Below are 15,102 nucleotides of genomic sequence, written 5' to 3'. Positions count from 1 at the left end.
TACAACATTCTATAGTGAATGGCCCGCCTTTATCTCATCCATTTACATATCCATTTTCATGATGGATGATTAACTATTTAATCTGGCAAGCCAAAATTGAATAGATTATGATGATAACCTTTATTTTTGATTTTTTCTGGTGTCTCCCTACACAAATAAACTGACTTTGGTTTAGATGCAGGAAATGATTCTGCATTGATGAGATGTTGGAAGACTTGCAGAGTTTCTATAGTTTGTGTTTTCCCCCTTTGTTGCAAGTGGCACTAAAATCTGTTGAAAAACAGATTTTAAAACAGCTCCAAAATGTTCGGTTTTAAAATATAAACATTTGCTTTTAGTCAAAATTAAAGCATTTTTTGTTCAGATTGCCTGATATTTCTTTCTCTTATGAGATGATTTACCAAAAAACTTTTACCAATAATTTTCCCTTGATTTAAAAACAGTAAAAACCACTGTTAACATACTATTTATTGACAGAAAGAGGATTCATAGACACACCTGCCAGTGAATTTGTGACACTTGAAGCTGATCGAACATAAAGGGTTCAGCGAAGCTTCGGGCCGGCCAAAAAAGATGTCACCTGACATCTAACATTGTTATCTTTATATATGTCTCAATAAAATGTGTCTCTTTTAAAAGTGCATCTCGGAGTCAATAATGTGGGAGAAGATTTACAACAACAGGGAGGCCATTATCTCATGGAAGGGCTCTGCACTTTTGTAATATGAGACCCTTAGGCAGCAGTTTCAGATGATATCAGAGGGTAGTTTTGTCATGACAGTCAAGATAAATCTTTAAAAAAATGTGTTTTCTGTGCTAGAAAACAAAACTCAGACTCTCTACCAAAGTCTTTTATGTTTGTTCAAACATCAGACTTTTAGAAAATATCATCAAGGTAACTTATCATTTTGTTTTTACTTGGTTTCCATTAAGGACTATATTTTCTTGTTTTGTTTTTTTTACATTTATCTTTGCTGTTTGTACCGTCTGTGCTGTATTCAATGTGTGTACAGCCTTTTTGACAATAAAGCTGATTTGAACTAAGTTAAACTTCAATCTAAACAGCAAAACATTGAACAATCTTTAAGAAGAGAACCAAGAGCATCTCACTGGAGCTTTGTTTTTTGCAACCATTGCACTTCCAACACCATTTTTTAAAACTGAAAACTGAAACATCTCTAGAAAAAAAGTACTTCCCAAAAGTCAAAATCAAATCAAATCAAACACAACTGGAGAGGGTAGGAACGATGGACATCACTGATTGGATGATGATATCCAGTATCGCTTCTTCTGGTTTATTCTTTGCTTCATTTCATTTTGATTTTTGGAAATTATATTTATTTCCAATTTTTTTTTCTTTTTTTTACAGAAAACCAGAAAATGTAGCTACTATATGACATCACTGATTGGATGATGATGTTTGTCCATCATCTCAACTATAAGTTATTTAGTGTGAAGTGATACTGGATAAGCTCCGTACTAATTTTTATTAGTATGCGGACATTAAAGATGCAATTGAAAAAACTCAAAAATCAAACGTCATCAGTCACACTTCAGGGCCACCATACCTTTATGAAAGTCTTATCTACTTAGTGCAGAAAAATCTTTCTATTAGTTTACTAACGTAGCCACACAATCAATTGAAAAAAGGTAATGAAGTGTTTTTGGGTGTTTTTGAAGAACCCACACTGTTCTACAGCAAACAAACCCCGCGTCATTACAAAAGAGTTAGTTGGAATCACGCCGCTGCTTTGAATATCTGACTTTATAATAATGCATGGAAGAGTTGCAACAAAAACACAAAGCTCCCTCAATTTTCGCAGACAACAATCTTTCTTTCTAAAAAGACGCGGATCCCTGATGAAAAGCGCCACAGAAATCATTTTCTTACGCGGACAAATGATGATCGGGTTTTCAGAACTGGACAATCTCACACTGTTTTCAATAAGCTCAGCTCCTGCTCTAAGAAATCAATTTGAGATGCAAACAAGAACAATCGACTGAACACACAGAAGAACATCAAACGGCTGCAGAGAGCTGCATTGTGCTCCACCGTGTTCACTTTAATCAGACTTTGACAAACCTATTATGTTTGTATTCTCCAGAATCCAGTGTTTTTGCTCCTTCCTTTCTGTGTGTGCCGTGTTGGAACTGGATGTTCAGCTTCTCTCTGCAGCCTGGCTGCTACATATCACTGCTTTTGACAGTGTGTGGATGAGCTCCCTCAGGGAGGCATTAGCTTCCTATTGGGAGTTCTTCTGCTAAACTCCTAGCGGGCATTTTTTTCCCGTAACACCACCCAATCAATAACTTTTAACATTACCCTGACTGGAACAGAGTCCCGCTGCAGAAAGAGTTGGGACGAGCCTCAAAAGAGGTGAGACCACTGAAGCAAGGTGAGCATTAGCTCTGACATTTCAACTGAGAGATGTCGGCGGACAGACAGTGTTGGCAAAGGAGAGTGCATTCAGGGACAGATGAGGGTCACTGCCCATGCTTGACTGTTTCATCTTCACAACATAACAAACAGCCTCTTAAAGATTTTCTCTTGTGCAAGTGGCTCGGCTCATGATACACTGCTATTTCATCTCGCAGCGGCGAGGCGCAGCTCACTTCTGCAGAGCGCCACATCAGAAATTGTAATCTTTTTCATACATTGATTTATTGTCCAGCACTGCCTCCATAATGGGATAGAAAGCTGTAGCTTAGAGGAGCTGTGATGAAGAAAAAGACGCTTAAACCAAATTAATTAGTTGCAGCTCTAGTGCAATAACACATAAATCAAGTCTCCTAGTTTAGCATTAATCACAAAGGACATAGGGGTCATTAATGTAAAAAATAAAGCTAGATTTGAAGGAGTTATCCTCAAAGAATAAATGAGGACACCAAACATTTATTTTTATGAGCCCACACATGCCCTATTTGAGAGATCTACAAGAGGCTACAGGTGAAGAAATATAATCTGCAACCATCCTTTCTCTTTTCTGCATGAACAATTTCATAAAATATGACAGCAAAATGAGCACTCTTAAAGAAACGATTCAATACGATTCACAAGAGTCTAAATCAATTCTATTCCAATTTTTTTTTATCCTTTGAAGTCTTCAATTCAATTCTGAGTTTAACCATTTATACACATTAGTTTAGAAATACAATAATAATTTACTATGTAATTTGAATATATTTATATTAATCTGATACAGTTTACATACTGTAAAATATATTCATGGAATAATGAGATTGTTAATAGCATTATATGTTACATAGATTCTCTAAAGGAGAAGTTCTAACAAAAATGTTCAGATCACTAACATTGTAAACATTGTTCTGCTTCTCCTGGATGGAGTTTCAGTTTGGCCACTAGGTGGCGATCGCGCTATAGCGTTACACTTTATTCCAGAAGAAGACGACAGCATGAGGAAAAAAACTGTTTTAGACTACTTTAAAAAAAATTACTTACAAGAGTTAGAAAATTCATGCATGTGAGTTTATAAAAATATTCATTTAGTCAGCAATGTATGTTTATGTCAACCAAGCGGTAGTATGGTATTTGCAAAAATTAGCAGAATATATGGGAAATTGCAGCTGAAATATTTTTTTGAGCTTTTAAGTGTATCATACTGTTCATTCCTCAATATAAAGAACCCCAAAGCGGTATTTAGATCAGTTCACGCATTTCTGAGTAATTCTCTAAAAACCTGCACTCTCGGTTTCAGCTCCTTCCATACCCATGAAAACAAGCGGGTCCTCATGATCTGACGTCACAGAGTGAGACAGCCACATTCAGGAAGAGTCTGCTCTGACAGCTCCGCCCCCAATCCAACACCAACAACCAATTTCTCCACTGAGCCAGCTGTGATCAGCACGAAACTATAGATACACAATACCGTATATATTCCAATTGTGTCCTGTCTTCAATAAATTCCAACTCAAAGAGGTGTTTGTTTATTTTGAGGTGGGGCTCCTGTAAGACCCCTTCGTCAGCCACAGGAGTCCAGACGCTGAGTGTATTTGAGTTTTGAACCAGTGTGGCGATGGCCAGGGCTGCTAAAAGTAGCTTAACGTGTGCATCCTTCTTTGAAAAAGGTTGGATTAATTTTGTGGGAGAAATAAAGATGCACTGTCAGCTCTAGGATGACGCCATGAAATGGGCGGAACCCACACGCAGCAGCAGGCGGAGCCTCAGACATTGAGTCGTTTTACTTAAAGGTAGGAAAAAAACTCACGAAATATACTAATATTTCATAAAAATGTTTTTTAGTGTCCCAAAAGTAATACATGGTCATATTTATGGATATAGATCACTCTGAAAGGCTTAAGAAAATCATGCCCTATAAAGACGCACTTGATCATCGTTTGATCAATTGTTAAAGTGTTCACAGTGGTCTTTTAATTGTGATTACGCACTTTTTAGCAAAAATTAAAAAAAAACTGTCATTTTTTAGGACATAGTTTCATCAGAGCAGCCGCAGTGCGTTAGAAATATGTCTCTGAGTCGAAGGCAAGTAGCCCCATCCCCCTTTCCCCTCCCCCGTTAGCTGGGAGTTACATTTTCTCTGTGGCCCCCAAATCACAACTTGAATATATACATTCTCAAAAATGCACTTAGCTTACAGTAAAATGTACTCCATCAGCAGCAAAACACCAGAAACAATATTTTTTAGGGTGAATTTTTAGCTTTCACAACAAAAACTAACTTTGTTACACTTTTCCTGTTAACCGCTGATTTACGCAATCAGTAGTGGGGATGGGGGTTCAAATCTCAGACAAATCCTTTGTAAGAAACCTATAAACTGGTTTAGATTAACGTCACTTAAGAGTTAACCCTTTAACACCTGTGCTCCAGTATTTATGTTCTTTGAATTATTGTAATTTTTTAAAGGTTAAAGACGATCAACGTCATTCTAGATCGTGTCAGCGGTTAAAAAGTTACTGCACGTTAAAGATTTTGTGCTTAAGCGTCATCGACGCTGCCGCAGTTGTTAAAGAGTTTTGATTTTCAAACTTTTAAAGAAAAGCAGCAAACTTGTTTCCCACTAACCTAAGGGATATATAAAAAAAGATAAACAAAACAACAGAAAAAAAGTTCAGATTCTCCTGGTTCAGTTCCAATTATCAATAATTTATTTCAGCGCTACATTCATCCAGCAACTGGAGCACACACATTGACAGCACCTGAAGCGTCCTCGCAGCGTCATCCGAGGCTGCGCCTGAAAATAACAGCTGCCACCAAAGCAAACGCTGGAAGTGCAGCGCTCAGCTAATGATTGGATCTGCAGGTCTTTCCAGGTGACTTATGTTAGCGCTGCTCTGCTGGGGGCGAGGATGAGTGAAGCTGCATTGACTGGCTGTTTCGATTCCCCGTCGCAGGTCTTGGCGGTGCGTTTTTAGGTCAAGCTAAAGCATTTGGGGTGGTGGGTGGGCTTTCTGTTCAAATCCAATGATTGATGACAAATGTAGACTTTGTGGGTTGTCTTTTTTGAACAACTCAATTAGGAGACATGTGATTTGTACACATCACTTAGAGCAGGGCTACTCAACCCTACTCCTTCAATTTCTCTCTGCTTTCTGCTGATTAGCTGACTCAGGTGATTCTGACCGACTGAGCACACCTGATCCAGGTAATCAGCAGCAAGAAGTGCAGGGAGAGCTGGGAAACAGGCAAGATGGTCGATCTTGAGGAATATTGTTGGGTAGACCCTTTTCACGTGACATCACACAAAATGGCGATTGTGTGGTGGTTTACGCATTTAGAACGGTAAAGCTGACAGCTGAACACTGTTTTAACCAGTTTTATGTAAATAATGAAAGGTAAACTAACCAATTGTAACCAAAATTTGTACAACATTTATTTTATAAATTTCCGACCTGGTTTTATTCGTTTTCTCCTCTTGGATAAATTATCAGTATCCTGTCTGCAGAATGCTCCACAGCTGCTTCCCCCAAATCGTATGGATGATATTAAACAAATCTGTCAAAAATATGCATATAAGAAAATGATTATTCGCACGTAATTTTCTAAATGCGTACGGCCAGAGTTGAACTTTTGTCTTGGCCGCTTTTATTTTGAAAGCTGAAAATACTTCATAGCAGCACTTAAAATAATCACCACTCGGTAAATAATTCCTATTTCTACAATTACCCCTTAAAATACCTCGAAAAATAAACAAATACCTCTTATTACAACAACTAAATTTAATCTCGGGTGCAGTTAAAACACATCCGGTCAGAATGCATCAATGTGCATCTTGGCTGCACCCATTACATGTCACCAACATGAATTTGCAGGAGTTTTTGTGCGAATAACATCAAATGAAAGGTCGATTTTTTTTTAATAGAACCTCCAATATTGAAGGATTATTCAAATTTGTGTTTAGATTTGTGAAGGATTTAAGACAGGAAATGAAATTACAGTCAGGCAGGACATTCATAAAATAAATATTGTATATTTTTCTGTTGAAATTGGTAAGGTTATCTTTTATTATTTACGTAAAATTGTGTTAAACAGCGTTCAGCTGCCAGCTGTGCCGTCTAAACCCGTAAACCGTAAGTGACTATTCGCATTTCCGGCCCTGTCGCCATTTTGTCTGACGTCAACGTGAAAAGTATCTGTTAAAAAACAGAATGGATCTCTCAAATGTAGCGGCATTACTCCACTTTTTCTCCCGTCACCACAGAACAGACAGCAGCAGAGCAGGAGGCTGCAGTCACTCCTCTGGTTTCTGTCATAAACGCCTAAATAATCTTCTTCAGCTCCTCAAGCTGGTTTTGTTAAACAACTGTTTTTTTAAATAGATAAGCCATCTAAATGATTATTATTTCTTATGTTTAAAAATACAGGCCCGTGTAGCTGAAGGCAGTGCCAGAGAAGACAGATGAGGCTCTTTCTCTTCTCTTTGCTACTCTTCCATCCACAAAAGTGACACTAAAGAGGCTGATTCTGAAAAGAAACAACATTTTGCACATCAAAGATGGGGCTTTTCATATTTGTCACTGGTTTGCTGGTCATGACTGATGACGTGGGCTCTGAATAAGAGTCTTTTATGAACAGGATTTGCCTGCAAACTGATTGAAAAGCCACACTGCGGTTAATTAACTGCACTGAGCTGTGTTAATATAATGAAGCGCCCGAATCCTATTCAGCTCAGGTACACAAGGGTTGAAGATAAATCTTTTTTTAAAACTCATGAGACGTTATTATTTCTAATATGTCCTCATTTTAGGCGTTATTCCAATTTTTTTCTTAACCTTTTATCTAAGCTGATTTTACCAGGAAACCTAATAGACTACTAATCAAGTGCGGCTGAATTTGTTGGGGTTTTGTCGTAAATGAAATTCCCAATCACTATTAGTTCATCTATATGGTAATGTTTCCTGACGTAAGGCGCTGGTGGATGTGCAGCGTCAGCACGGGCTGGAGCTGCTGTGTGACTTTCAGCGATCCGGCCGAGGTTGAGCGCCGCTCCGTCGCTCCAGAGCCGGCCGAGGCGGCTGCTTAAGGAGAGAAAGAGTGCCTCCACACCATTTGCAGTTTGGTCACACACTGCAAGCATAGTCCATTACTCCCAGCCCACGTAGCGGCTCTCAATACCCACTCGCTACAACAAAACAGAAAAAAAATTGTCTTGCACCTTTGCACCAAAGCTTGTGTCTATGAGAAGTCACATCTGATTAATAGAGCATAGAAAGAAAAAGCCAGGAAAAGTGGATTTAAAGAGGATTCAATGAAATGTGCTGATGTGACAATAAGCTATCAGTTAATTTTTGCTTCATTTTATCATAAAGCTGTAGTTTTATCGTTTAACCGACTCAGCAAAGCAGACCGTGACCTACAAGCCAAGGAAATCATATTTAGCAAATCCGTTAATTGCATGATCAATGCATGCAGAGTCCTGCAAATGAGGCTGGTCGTCAATACACCACGGGTCAGCTTTGATATCAGCACCCTGACATGTATTGACCGGAGCGGACGCCAAGGTCCAAACCCAGAACTGAACCCTTCGCCAGCGGGCTCCACCTTCCACCCCTCACCCGACTGATAATCTGCTGCCAGGTTCAGGGGAAGTTTGAGAACATTCATCGTTGGGACATTTTGGACGGAAGCCACAGATGCAGCTAGAAACACCAGAGAAATCCCTTCAATAACCTTGAGTTGTGAAGCACGCATCAGCGCCGTCTTACCTTCAGTTTTGCCAGCCAAACACTCATCCCAGCTTCTCAGAAGTAGCATGGTGGTGCAGCCTGGGCCTCCTCTCTCCCTCTCATAGCCTCAGACTGAGAGAAGCTCAACCTTAAAAGGGGAAGACAACAAATTATTGATTACAAGATTTCACTGCCTCTCATTTCTGGTCTTTGAAGCTGTTTTATTAAAAGTATAAAAAATAAAAAATAGCTTTTTGTAGAGTAGAGAATTGGGCTGCCATAGTGTTCGACTATTAAAATAGTTTCTTTATTTGTTCATTTATTTTTATTTCATCTCAAAACTACAGGGTCTGCTTCCTAAAATTGTCTGACACACTAATCCGAGTCAGTAGTGATGTCACAGGAAGTTCTAGGAAGACCCAGGTACATAACAACACACCAACGGAGTTTGAAACTGTGGGAAACATTAAAAAAGTAAAAAAATAAATAAATAAGAAAGCAAAAATGTCCAATGCAATATCTTCAAGGCAGAACTTGTGTTCCACAGCAGCACTACGGTGATCCATGAACACCTGAAGAAGAAGAACGCTGTGACTGAGAATAACGAGGAAGAGGGATCGGCGTCAAGGTAAGCTAAGCTAACATTAGCGCAAACAGAGAGCAAAAAGAAGCTAAAAAAGGTGATCCTCTAAAACGGTGGAGTAAATATGAGGGGCGTTCCCCACACTGTCAAGGCTAGCTAAGTGTTTTCTGTGCATCCCTGGAACCTCTACCCCGTGGGAGGGAAATGTCTCTACTGAAGGAAACATCTGTCTTTCTGGAAGACATGTAGAAATGCTAACTTTCCTAGCTATTAAAATAGTCGTTTGTGGCAGCTCTAGTAGAGAAGCTCTTAAGCTACGTTCACACCGCCCTTGGAAACGACCACTTCTGAGGAAAAGGCTGTGTAAACATGCGTTTTTGGCTTCTGCAATCAAAACCATCGCCTACGTAAGTTTCTACAAGTTTCTACGTACAAAAAGAGCAGCCATTGAAAGTTCAACCAGCTGAACTTCAACCAATCAGGTACTCGGAGCAACATTCACCAGGTTTGCACCACTTGGACATTCCACACCAAACAACTGTAGGTGGTGGACATGCGCTAATATCTATTAGGGATTAGCCTAAGGGCTTTCAAGGCATTTAAAGGGTAACCAAACAGGAAGTTGGAGGCTGACTCCACCCACAGCCAAAATGTGAAAATCCAGTCAGAGGGGTGGAGCTGTGGAACTGGACTGTTATCCTTACTGGAGCTGCAGATCATGACCTGGGTCTTAAAAAGTTTGATCAATCACAAATTTCATCTGTAATACTTCGATTCAACCTGTAGGGGGCAGCACACTGGCATGTTTTTTAACTATATTTTCAAGGATTAAACACGTTTATTTTGATTTATCAAAAAAATGGCAATGACCAACAGACAACACTTTTAAAGCCCCATTTATAGTGGTCAATAGCCAAAAAAAGTTGATTTAGGGTTTGGTCACCCTTTAGGAAAGCACATTTAGCATGTTTTTAGACGCACACTGCATGCTGGGTGTGAACGTAGCTTTGTGTTTACTAAACAGGTATTTTACCAGCGTTTTTGCTTCATTTAAACTAAGAACTGTTCACCTGAAATGATGCCACCTGTCAGCACCAGCAGACAGATGACTTTAATGAACTCAGAAATAGAGAGCAACTGGATCCCCGTCCCTTTCAGGTGGCGCTCTTCCAGCAACTTCATTGAATGCATGTTTTCATCCTAAATTCATTAGAGCGCTAAAATGCAGATGTTTTAAAGAAAGGCAGCAGTCCTGCTGAGCATCTGTTTGTTTTTTGTTTTTTTAGGTTTTTTTTTTTTTAAGAACAAAGAACTCACAGCAGTTTTAGTCAAAGTCCTCCACAGGTCACGAGGCTAATGCAGCAGTTTGGAGGTAATTGTACTCCACAGGAGCAGCTTCGCTTCTCTTCCTCCCAGAAGATGCTTGGAGAAGTTTGTTTTTCTGACGCCCGGCAGTCTGTTGTTGCAAAGAGAACAAAGAAGGGGTTAGAAGTTGGTGACTAGGAGTTAAACTCTAATAAAAGAAAGCTGTGCTTTTGGCACGACAATCTCTGCCCTCTTTAGAGGCAGAAAAGCAAGTTTTGAAGTAGTTTGTTTAAACTGGTTTCTTTGATTCAAATCTATATTAAAGGTGATCTGTCTTTGACATTTTAGTATCAAAAAAGTATTTTTAGTGATACCAGATGTGTTTTCAGATGAATACTCAACCTAATTTGAGGAAATATGTTGCACAAAAATGCAGATTCCAGACTGTATATTAGAGGAAATCCTCCCTTCTTGCAGGCAAAAAGAAGCAAAGTGAGTTTGAGCCACATTTTAGGTAAATAAATGGTTAAGTGGAATGTGTCAATGAATTATAAACCAGACTCTGCAGGGCAACAGATTGCACTTTTCATTTTTAATAAATTGATGGCCCTCACACAAACAGTAACATGTGATCCCCAATTTAGAGCGTCATCACGTGTACGCTCTCGCACCCAGCCGCATGAAATAAAAGAAGAGCAGATTAAAACAGAAGGTTTGCAGCTCTTACTTGATATGCGGCGGCTCAGCTCGCCCTAATCTTGTAAAGTGGCCTAAACGCATTTCTGTGCACTCTCTGTACGTCTCTGCTCACGGACGGCGTCTCTGTCGATACAAGTCCTCTTAATCAGCTCAGATGAATTATTGAATAGCCTTTTTATATCAGATCATGACCCATATTCTGCTCGCCTGAAGTGAATATACGACCAATAAAATGGAGATGTACTTTTTAAGTCGTCCCACATAGGCTCCCTGCTCGCTCCGTTAATGGGGGAGCGGCGTTCAGAGGCACGCCGCAGAAACGCTGCCAGTCAAAGATGGAGCTCCGCGGACTGATCTGCTCACTTATAATGAGATGATGGATGGAGCCGACACACTTGATGTGAACTGGCGGCGTTGGGTTCAGGGCTCTGAAGTGGGTTCTGTGATCCCTGGATGGCTCACGGTGGAAGTTGACTGAATACAAAACACCTTTGAGAAGGGGAGGGGGCTGGTTTCTGTGGGGCGGGTGCAGCGCTCGGAGCCACACACAGGAGCTGTTGTCTCATTAGGCAGCACATGGGTGGAGAGGAGAGAAAAAGAAGGGTTGGGTGGAGGGGTAGATGATGAATCTACTTAGCCCCCGCCGTCTCCCTCCCAGCATGCTCATCATTGATGACTGCAAACACAGATTCTTTTTAATCGCTCCGTTTGACGAGAAAACTCCAAAAATGAGTAAACAGGAATGATGTCAAGTGAAATATACTCTTAAATCGATCCGTGGAAAGGATCCAACGTAAAGATGTGCATTGGCATGAAAGAGAGACTCAGCTGCAGGAGCTCAGGCTCAAAACCAGAGCGACAGGAGCTAAACCGCTCAAAGCAGGTGAGTTTTCCCGCCAAGTGACGTCAAAAACCGTCCATTTTGACTTGATTTGTCAGGGAAGGTTTCACAATAAGCTTGTCACAGGTGAAACTTAAGGCCATCTGAGGGTCAACTCAGGGGTCAGGACCTGACATTCAGGTGTGAGGTCGTCACACCTGATGGCCCTTAAGAGTCTCTACATCTTCCCTCTGCTGGGATCTGAGGCCTTCTCATTCAAAAAACCAGCCGATAAACTGGAAGCGCTCGGAGAAAAGAGCAGTTTAGTCCATTTCTTCAGAGGGATTTCTTTATTGATCTCCAGCCCTCTCGCACTAACACACCCCGTGCTGCTTTAAATACACACAAGCCCCGGTTTGATCGACAGAAGCAGCTACTCCACGGACCAGAGAGCTGCAGCTCAAAGCCGGGAGCCGAGATTATTTCTGAACTGGCCTTGTGACTGACAGCTGACCCATCCGGGCGGCGCACGCCCTCAGACCCGTTACAATAAAAGAAATGATCGTCCTCCTGCACACATGACACATGCAACGACAAACACATGAGCCCATTTAAAGCAGCATACTCACCTATTTAAGACTTAAATGGGAAACCTATAAAAATGTGGTGGGAAATTGGAGCTGCAGCTGCTCTGGCAGCTAACTGACAGAGACGTCGCTTGAGTCGTTAATCCTCGATTGTGAAATCCCATTACGATTCAGAGATCAGTCCGTTACAAGAAAACAAAATGCGTCCAGATTTTAGATCACTTTTTGTTAATTGTGTGGTTTTTTTTTTGGATTCTATTCCAGGATTTAAAGGGTAATTCCACAGGAAAACTGCATCCACAGTGCATTTATGGCAGCAAGAAAGTCCCACTTCCAATTATCTTCATGATAGGACGAGAAGCTGCATTAAATCTCCTTAGAAAGGGGGGGAGAAATGGAAATATAAAGGAAAAAGGAGATGAATTATGAGGCTTTTTCCCTTTCAAATCCAATCTTTTAATAAAACAATTCACACTTCAGTGGGTTTAAAGGTTAATAAACCTCAAATATGACTTTAAAAAAAAACAAACTAAATGAGAAGGAGTGGGAAAAAGGAGGGAGAGGTGATTGAAGAAGCCCAAAAAATTGTGAAGGAAAAACCAGGCGGGAGGGGAGCAAAATCCGTTTGATAGTAAAGGCTGCGATTTCTAGTCTATTCTCATTGACTGCTTGTGTGTGTCTGTCTGCAGCTGCTTTGGGAAGATTTGAGGCAGAGGGAGGAGAGAGGAATCGGGGCGAGCAAAAAATTGAGGTGACCCCCCCTCTCTTGATTTACTCCTGGTTTGATTCACCTGAATTAAGCCTCGGACCTAAACACACCTCAGGTTGACGATCAGTGTGCGTGACGGCAAACAAAGAAACAAACACCGGTGAAGCCATGGGATGAACTTTAATGGAGGAACAGACTCTTTGTGCAAAACAACATGAATAAAACAGAGCTGGCTGGATGAGCCTCCGAGGTCGTGGATGAGGAAAGAAAAGTCAGACACCACAGATGGAGCAAAGAGAGTGATGAGAGGAGGACAGTAATTAAGTGAGAGCTGGGCTGGAGGAGCGCCACGGTCAGCAAGGCCAGAAGAACGTGTGTGTGTGTGTGTGTGTGTGTGTGTGTGAAGGTGTGCAACAAACACAAAAACACCTCGCGTACACAGAAAAAGAGACAAACACTAAACACTAAATCGACCTACCTATGATTAGATTTAAGAATCGGCCAAAAAAGATGCATAGGGTGGTGGGAGGAAAAAAAGAGAAGGGGGGAAAATAGGAAAAGGTACAAAATTGAAAGAGGCATAAATAGAAAACACAAACAAGCCAATTAAAAAGACTCTATCAAAGGTGGTTAAAGGAAAGAAATAAAAACACAGATGGAGTTAAAAAGCAAAAAAGTAGCCAAAGTTATGGGTGGTGGAGGAGAGGAGGAGGAAGGAGGCGATGGAGGGAGGGAGGAGGGAGCGTGGGCTGCACAGGGAGAGAAAGGGCTGGAAGTGATAGCGGATGGAGAGGGAAGGAAGAATGGATGAAGAGGGGGTGAAAGAGGATAAAAAGAGGGGAGAAAAATCCCCCTCCTCTGTCTCTTTCTCGTTGTCGCTCTGCTTCTCCTCGCTCCTTGTTTGGCTCATAAATAGAGGAAATTGTTGACCAGGTAAATGGCAAAATAGATGAGAAGACAGAGGACCGAAAGAGCAAGCAAATGAAAAGGCAAAGCACCTCCCAGCAACGCAATGAGAAAAAAAAAGAACAAAAAACGAAAGATAAAAGCAAATACTCCGGTGGCCTCCGTTGTCTCCAGTCTATAGGTGGAAGGGGGGATTGGCTGCTGCCAGTTGTTCCCCTTCCCCGGCTGCCTTCTGCTTTCTTCTGTCTCTCCTGCCAAAAAAGACTTCCCATCCAGATGACACAAAGCAGGCACAGATGTCCTCTTTTTCCCCCTAACTCTGGTCACAGAGCTCACGCCACTCACACAGGTTATACACTGTTGCAGCAGCAACGCACTGTATTACCCATTCTGCTCAGTGGGAGGAAGGAAAAAAAAAGGCATTGGATGGGGTGAGGGGGGGCTGCTGCTAGTCAAGCACTGCCTACCTCAGGAGGAAAGATACTGAGCTGGAATTGCTCTGTCTCCCCCCTCCCGCCCATCCCTGCGAAAAGATGGGAGGTGGGCCCGCTCGCTGCATTAGTATTCATTGAAAGAGTGTGAGGAGAGAGAGATATGGAGAAGGTGGAGGGAAAGAGGAGGGGAGGGGGGGCTCCGGCAAATGTCGAGGAACCCACCCCGGTGTGAGACTAATAAGGGACTGGCTCCACCTAGAGTCGGTCGTCGACACGCGGGCTGGAAAAGGTGGATATCGGTGGAGCGTCCCCGTGTGATGACAGACTCTCAAGCTGAGCTCATTCTAATGTGCACCCCCCAGCAAAAAGACGGATCCTCCAGAATAGGAACATTCACAGAAATGAGCTCAGAGATGCTGAAAAGGAGCCTGAACCTCTCGGCTGCAGATTGCATCCTCAAACTTACAGTTGCTATGGCAACTAAAACACTGCTTTTATGGGTTTTTATCTCCAACTCTGGAGAAAAAAATTCAACATTGATTCAAACACACCTCAGAACAATTTACGATCAGTATTTTCACAATTTTCAGAACTTTTAATATTTGCTCGATGTGCCCAGATCACCACAGAAACACTGGGGGGCGTTTTCATTGTTAGCCTCAGTTATGGAATAACATTCCTGCAGAATTATACATGATATTTCACCTTAATACCTTTAAATATCAATTAAAAACTTGGCTTTCAATGCTAAGAAGTCATTGGCTTTGTAATTTATTGAATTCCATTCTTATTTACCTTTCAATGCTTATTGTCATTTTATGCTGTTTTTAATTGTATTCTTGATTTGGCTAACGTTAAACTTTTGTCTTTCTTTTTTTTATTGAAGCCCAATGAGACAGTTGTTAAGTGATATTGGG

General features: G+C 41.2%; 1 protein-coding gene across 4 annotated transcripts in view; it reads right to left on the bottom strand.

Moving 5' to 3' along the window:
• LOC112146837 (glutamate receptor ionotropic, NMDA 2B) overlaps positions 1-14,619 on the bottom strand; it is a 154,276-nt gene extending 139,657 nt beyond the window's left edge. For 2 of the 4 annotated variants that reach the window (XR_002919323.2, XM_024272858.2), the window contains exons 1-3: positions 13,324-14,619; positions 10,043-10,181; positions 8,182-8,290 (exon numbers count right to left, since the gene is read on the bottom strand). Coding sequence is in view for 3 of the 4 variants with exons in the window: in XM_024272858.2 (XP_024128626.1) it covers positions 8,182-8,208 (27 nt within the window). In the remaining variant the exon portion in view is untranslated. Of the gene's footprint in view, positions 1-8,181; positions 8,291-10,042; positions 10,182-12,178; positions 12,512-13,323 lie in introns of all 4 variants that reach the window. The other 2 variants (XM_024272860.2, XM_024272861.2) reach the window with 2 other exon arrangements.
• Positions 14,620-15,102: the final 483 nt, after the last annotated feature.

Source organism: Oryzias melastigma, linkage group LG8 (genome assembly GCF_002922805.2).
Source record: "Oryzias melastigma strain HK-1 linkage group LG8, ASM292280v2, whole genome shotgun sequence".
NCBI classification, from domain to species: domain Eukaryota; kingdom Metazoa; phylum Chordata; class Actinopteri; order Beloniformes; family Adrianichthyidae; genus Oryzias; species Oryzias melastigma.
The sequence above is the reverse complement of the archived record's forward strand: the minus strand, read 5'-3'. Positions and strand labels throughout refer to the sequence as shown.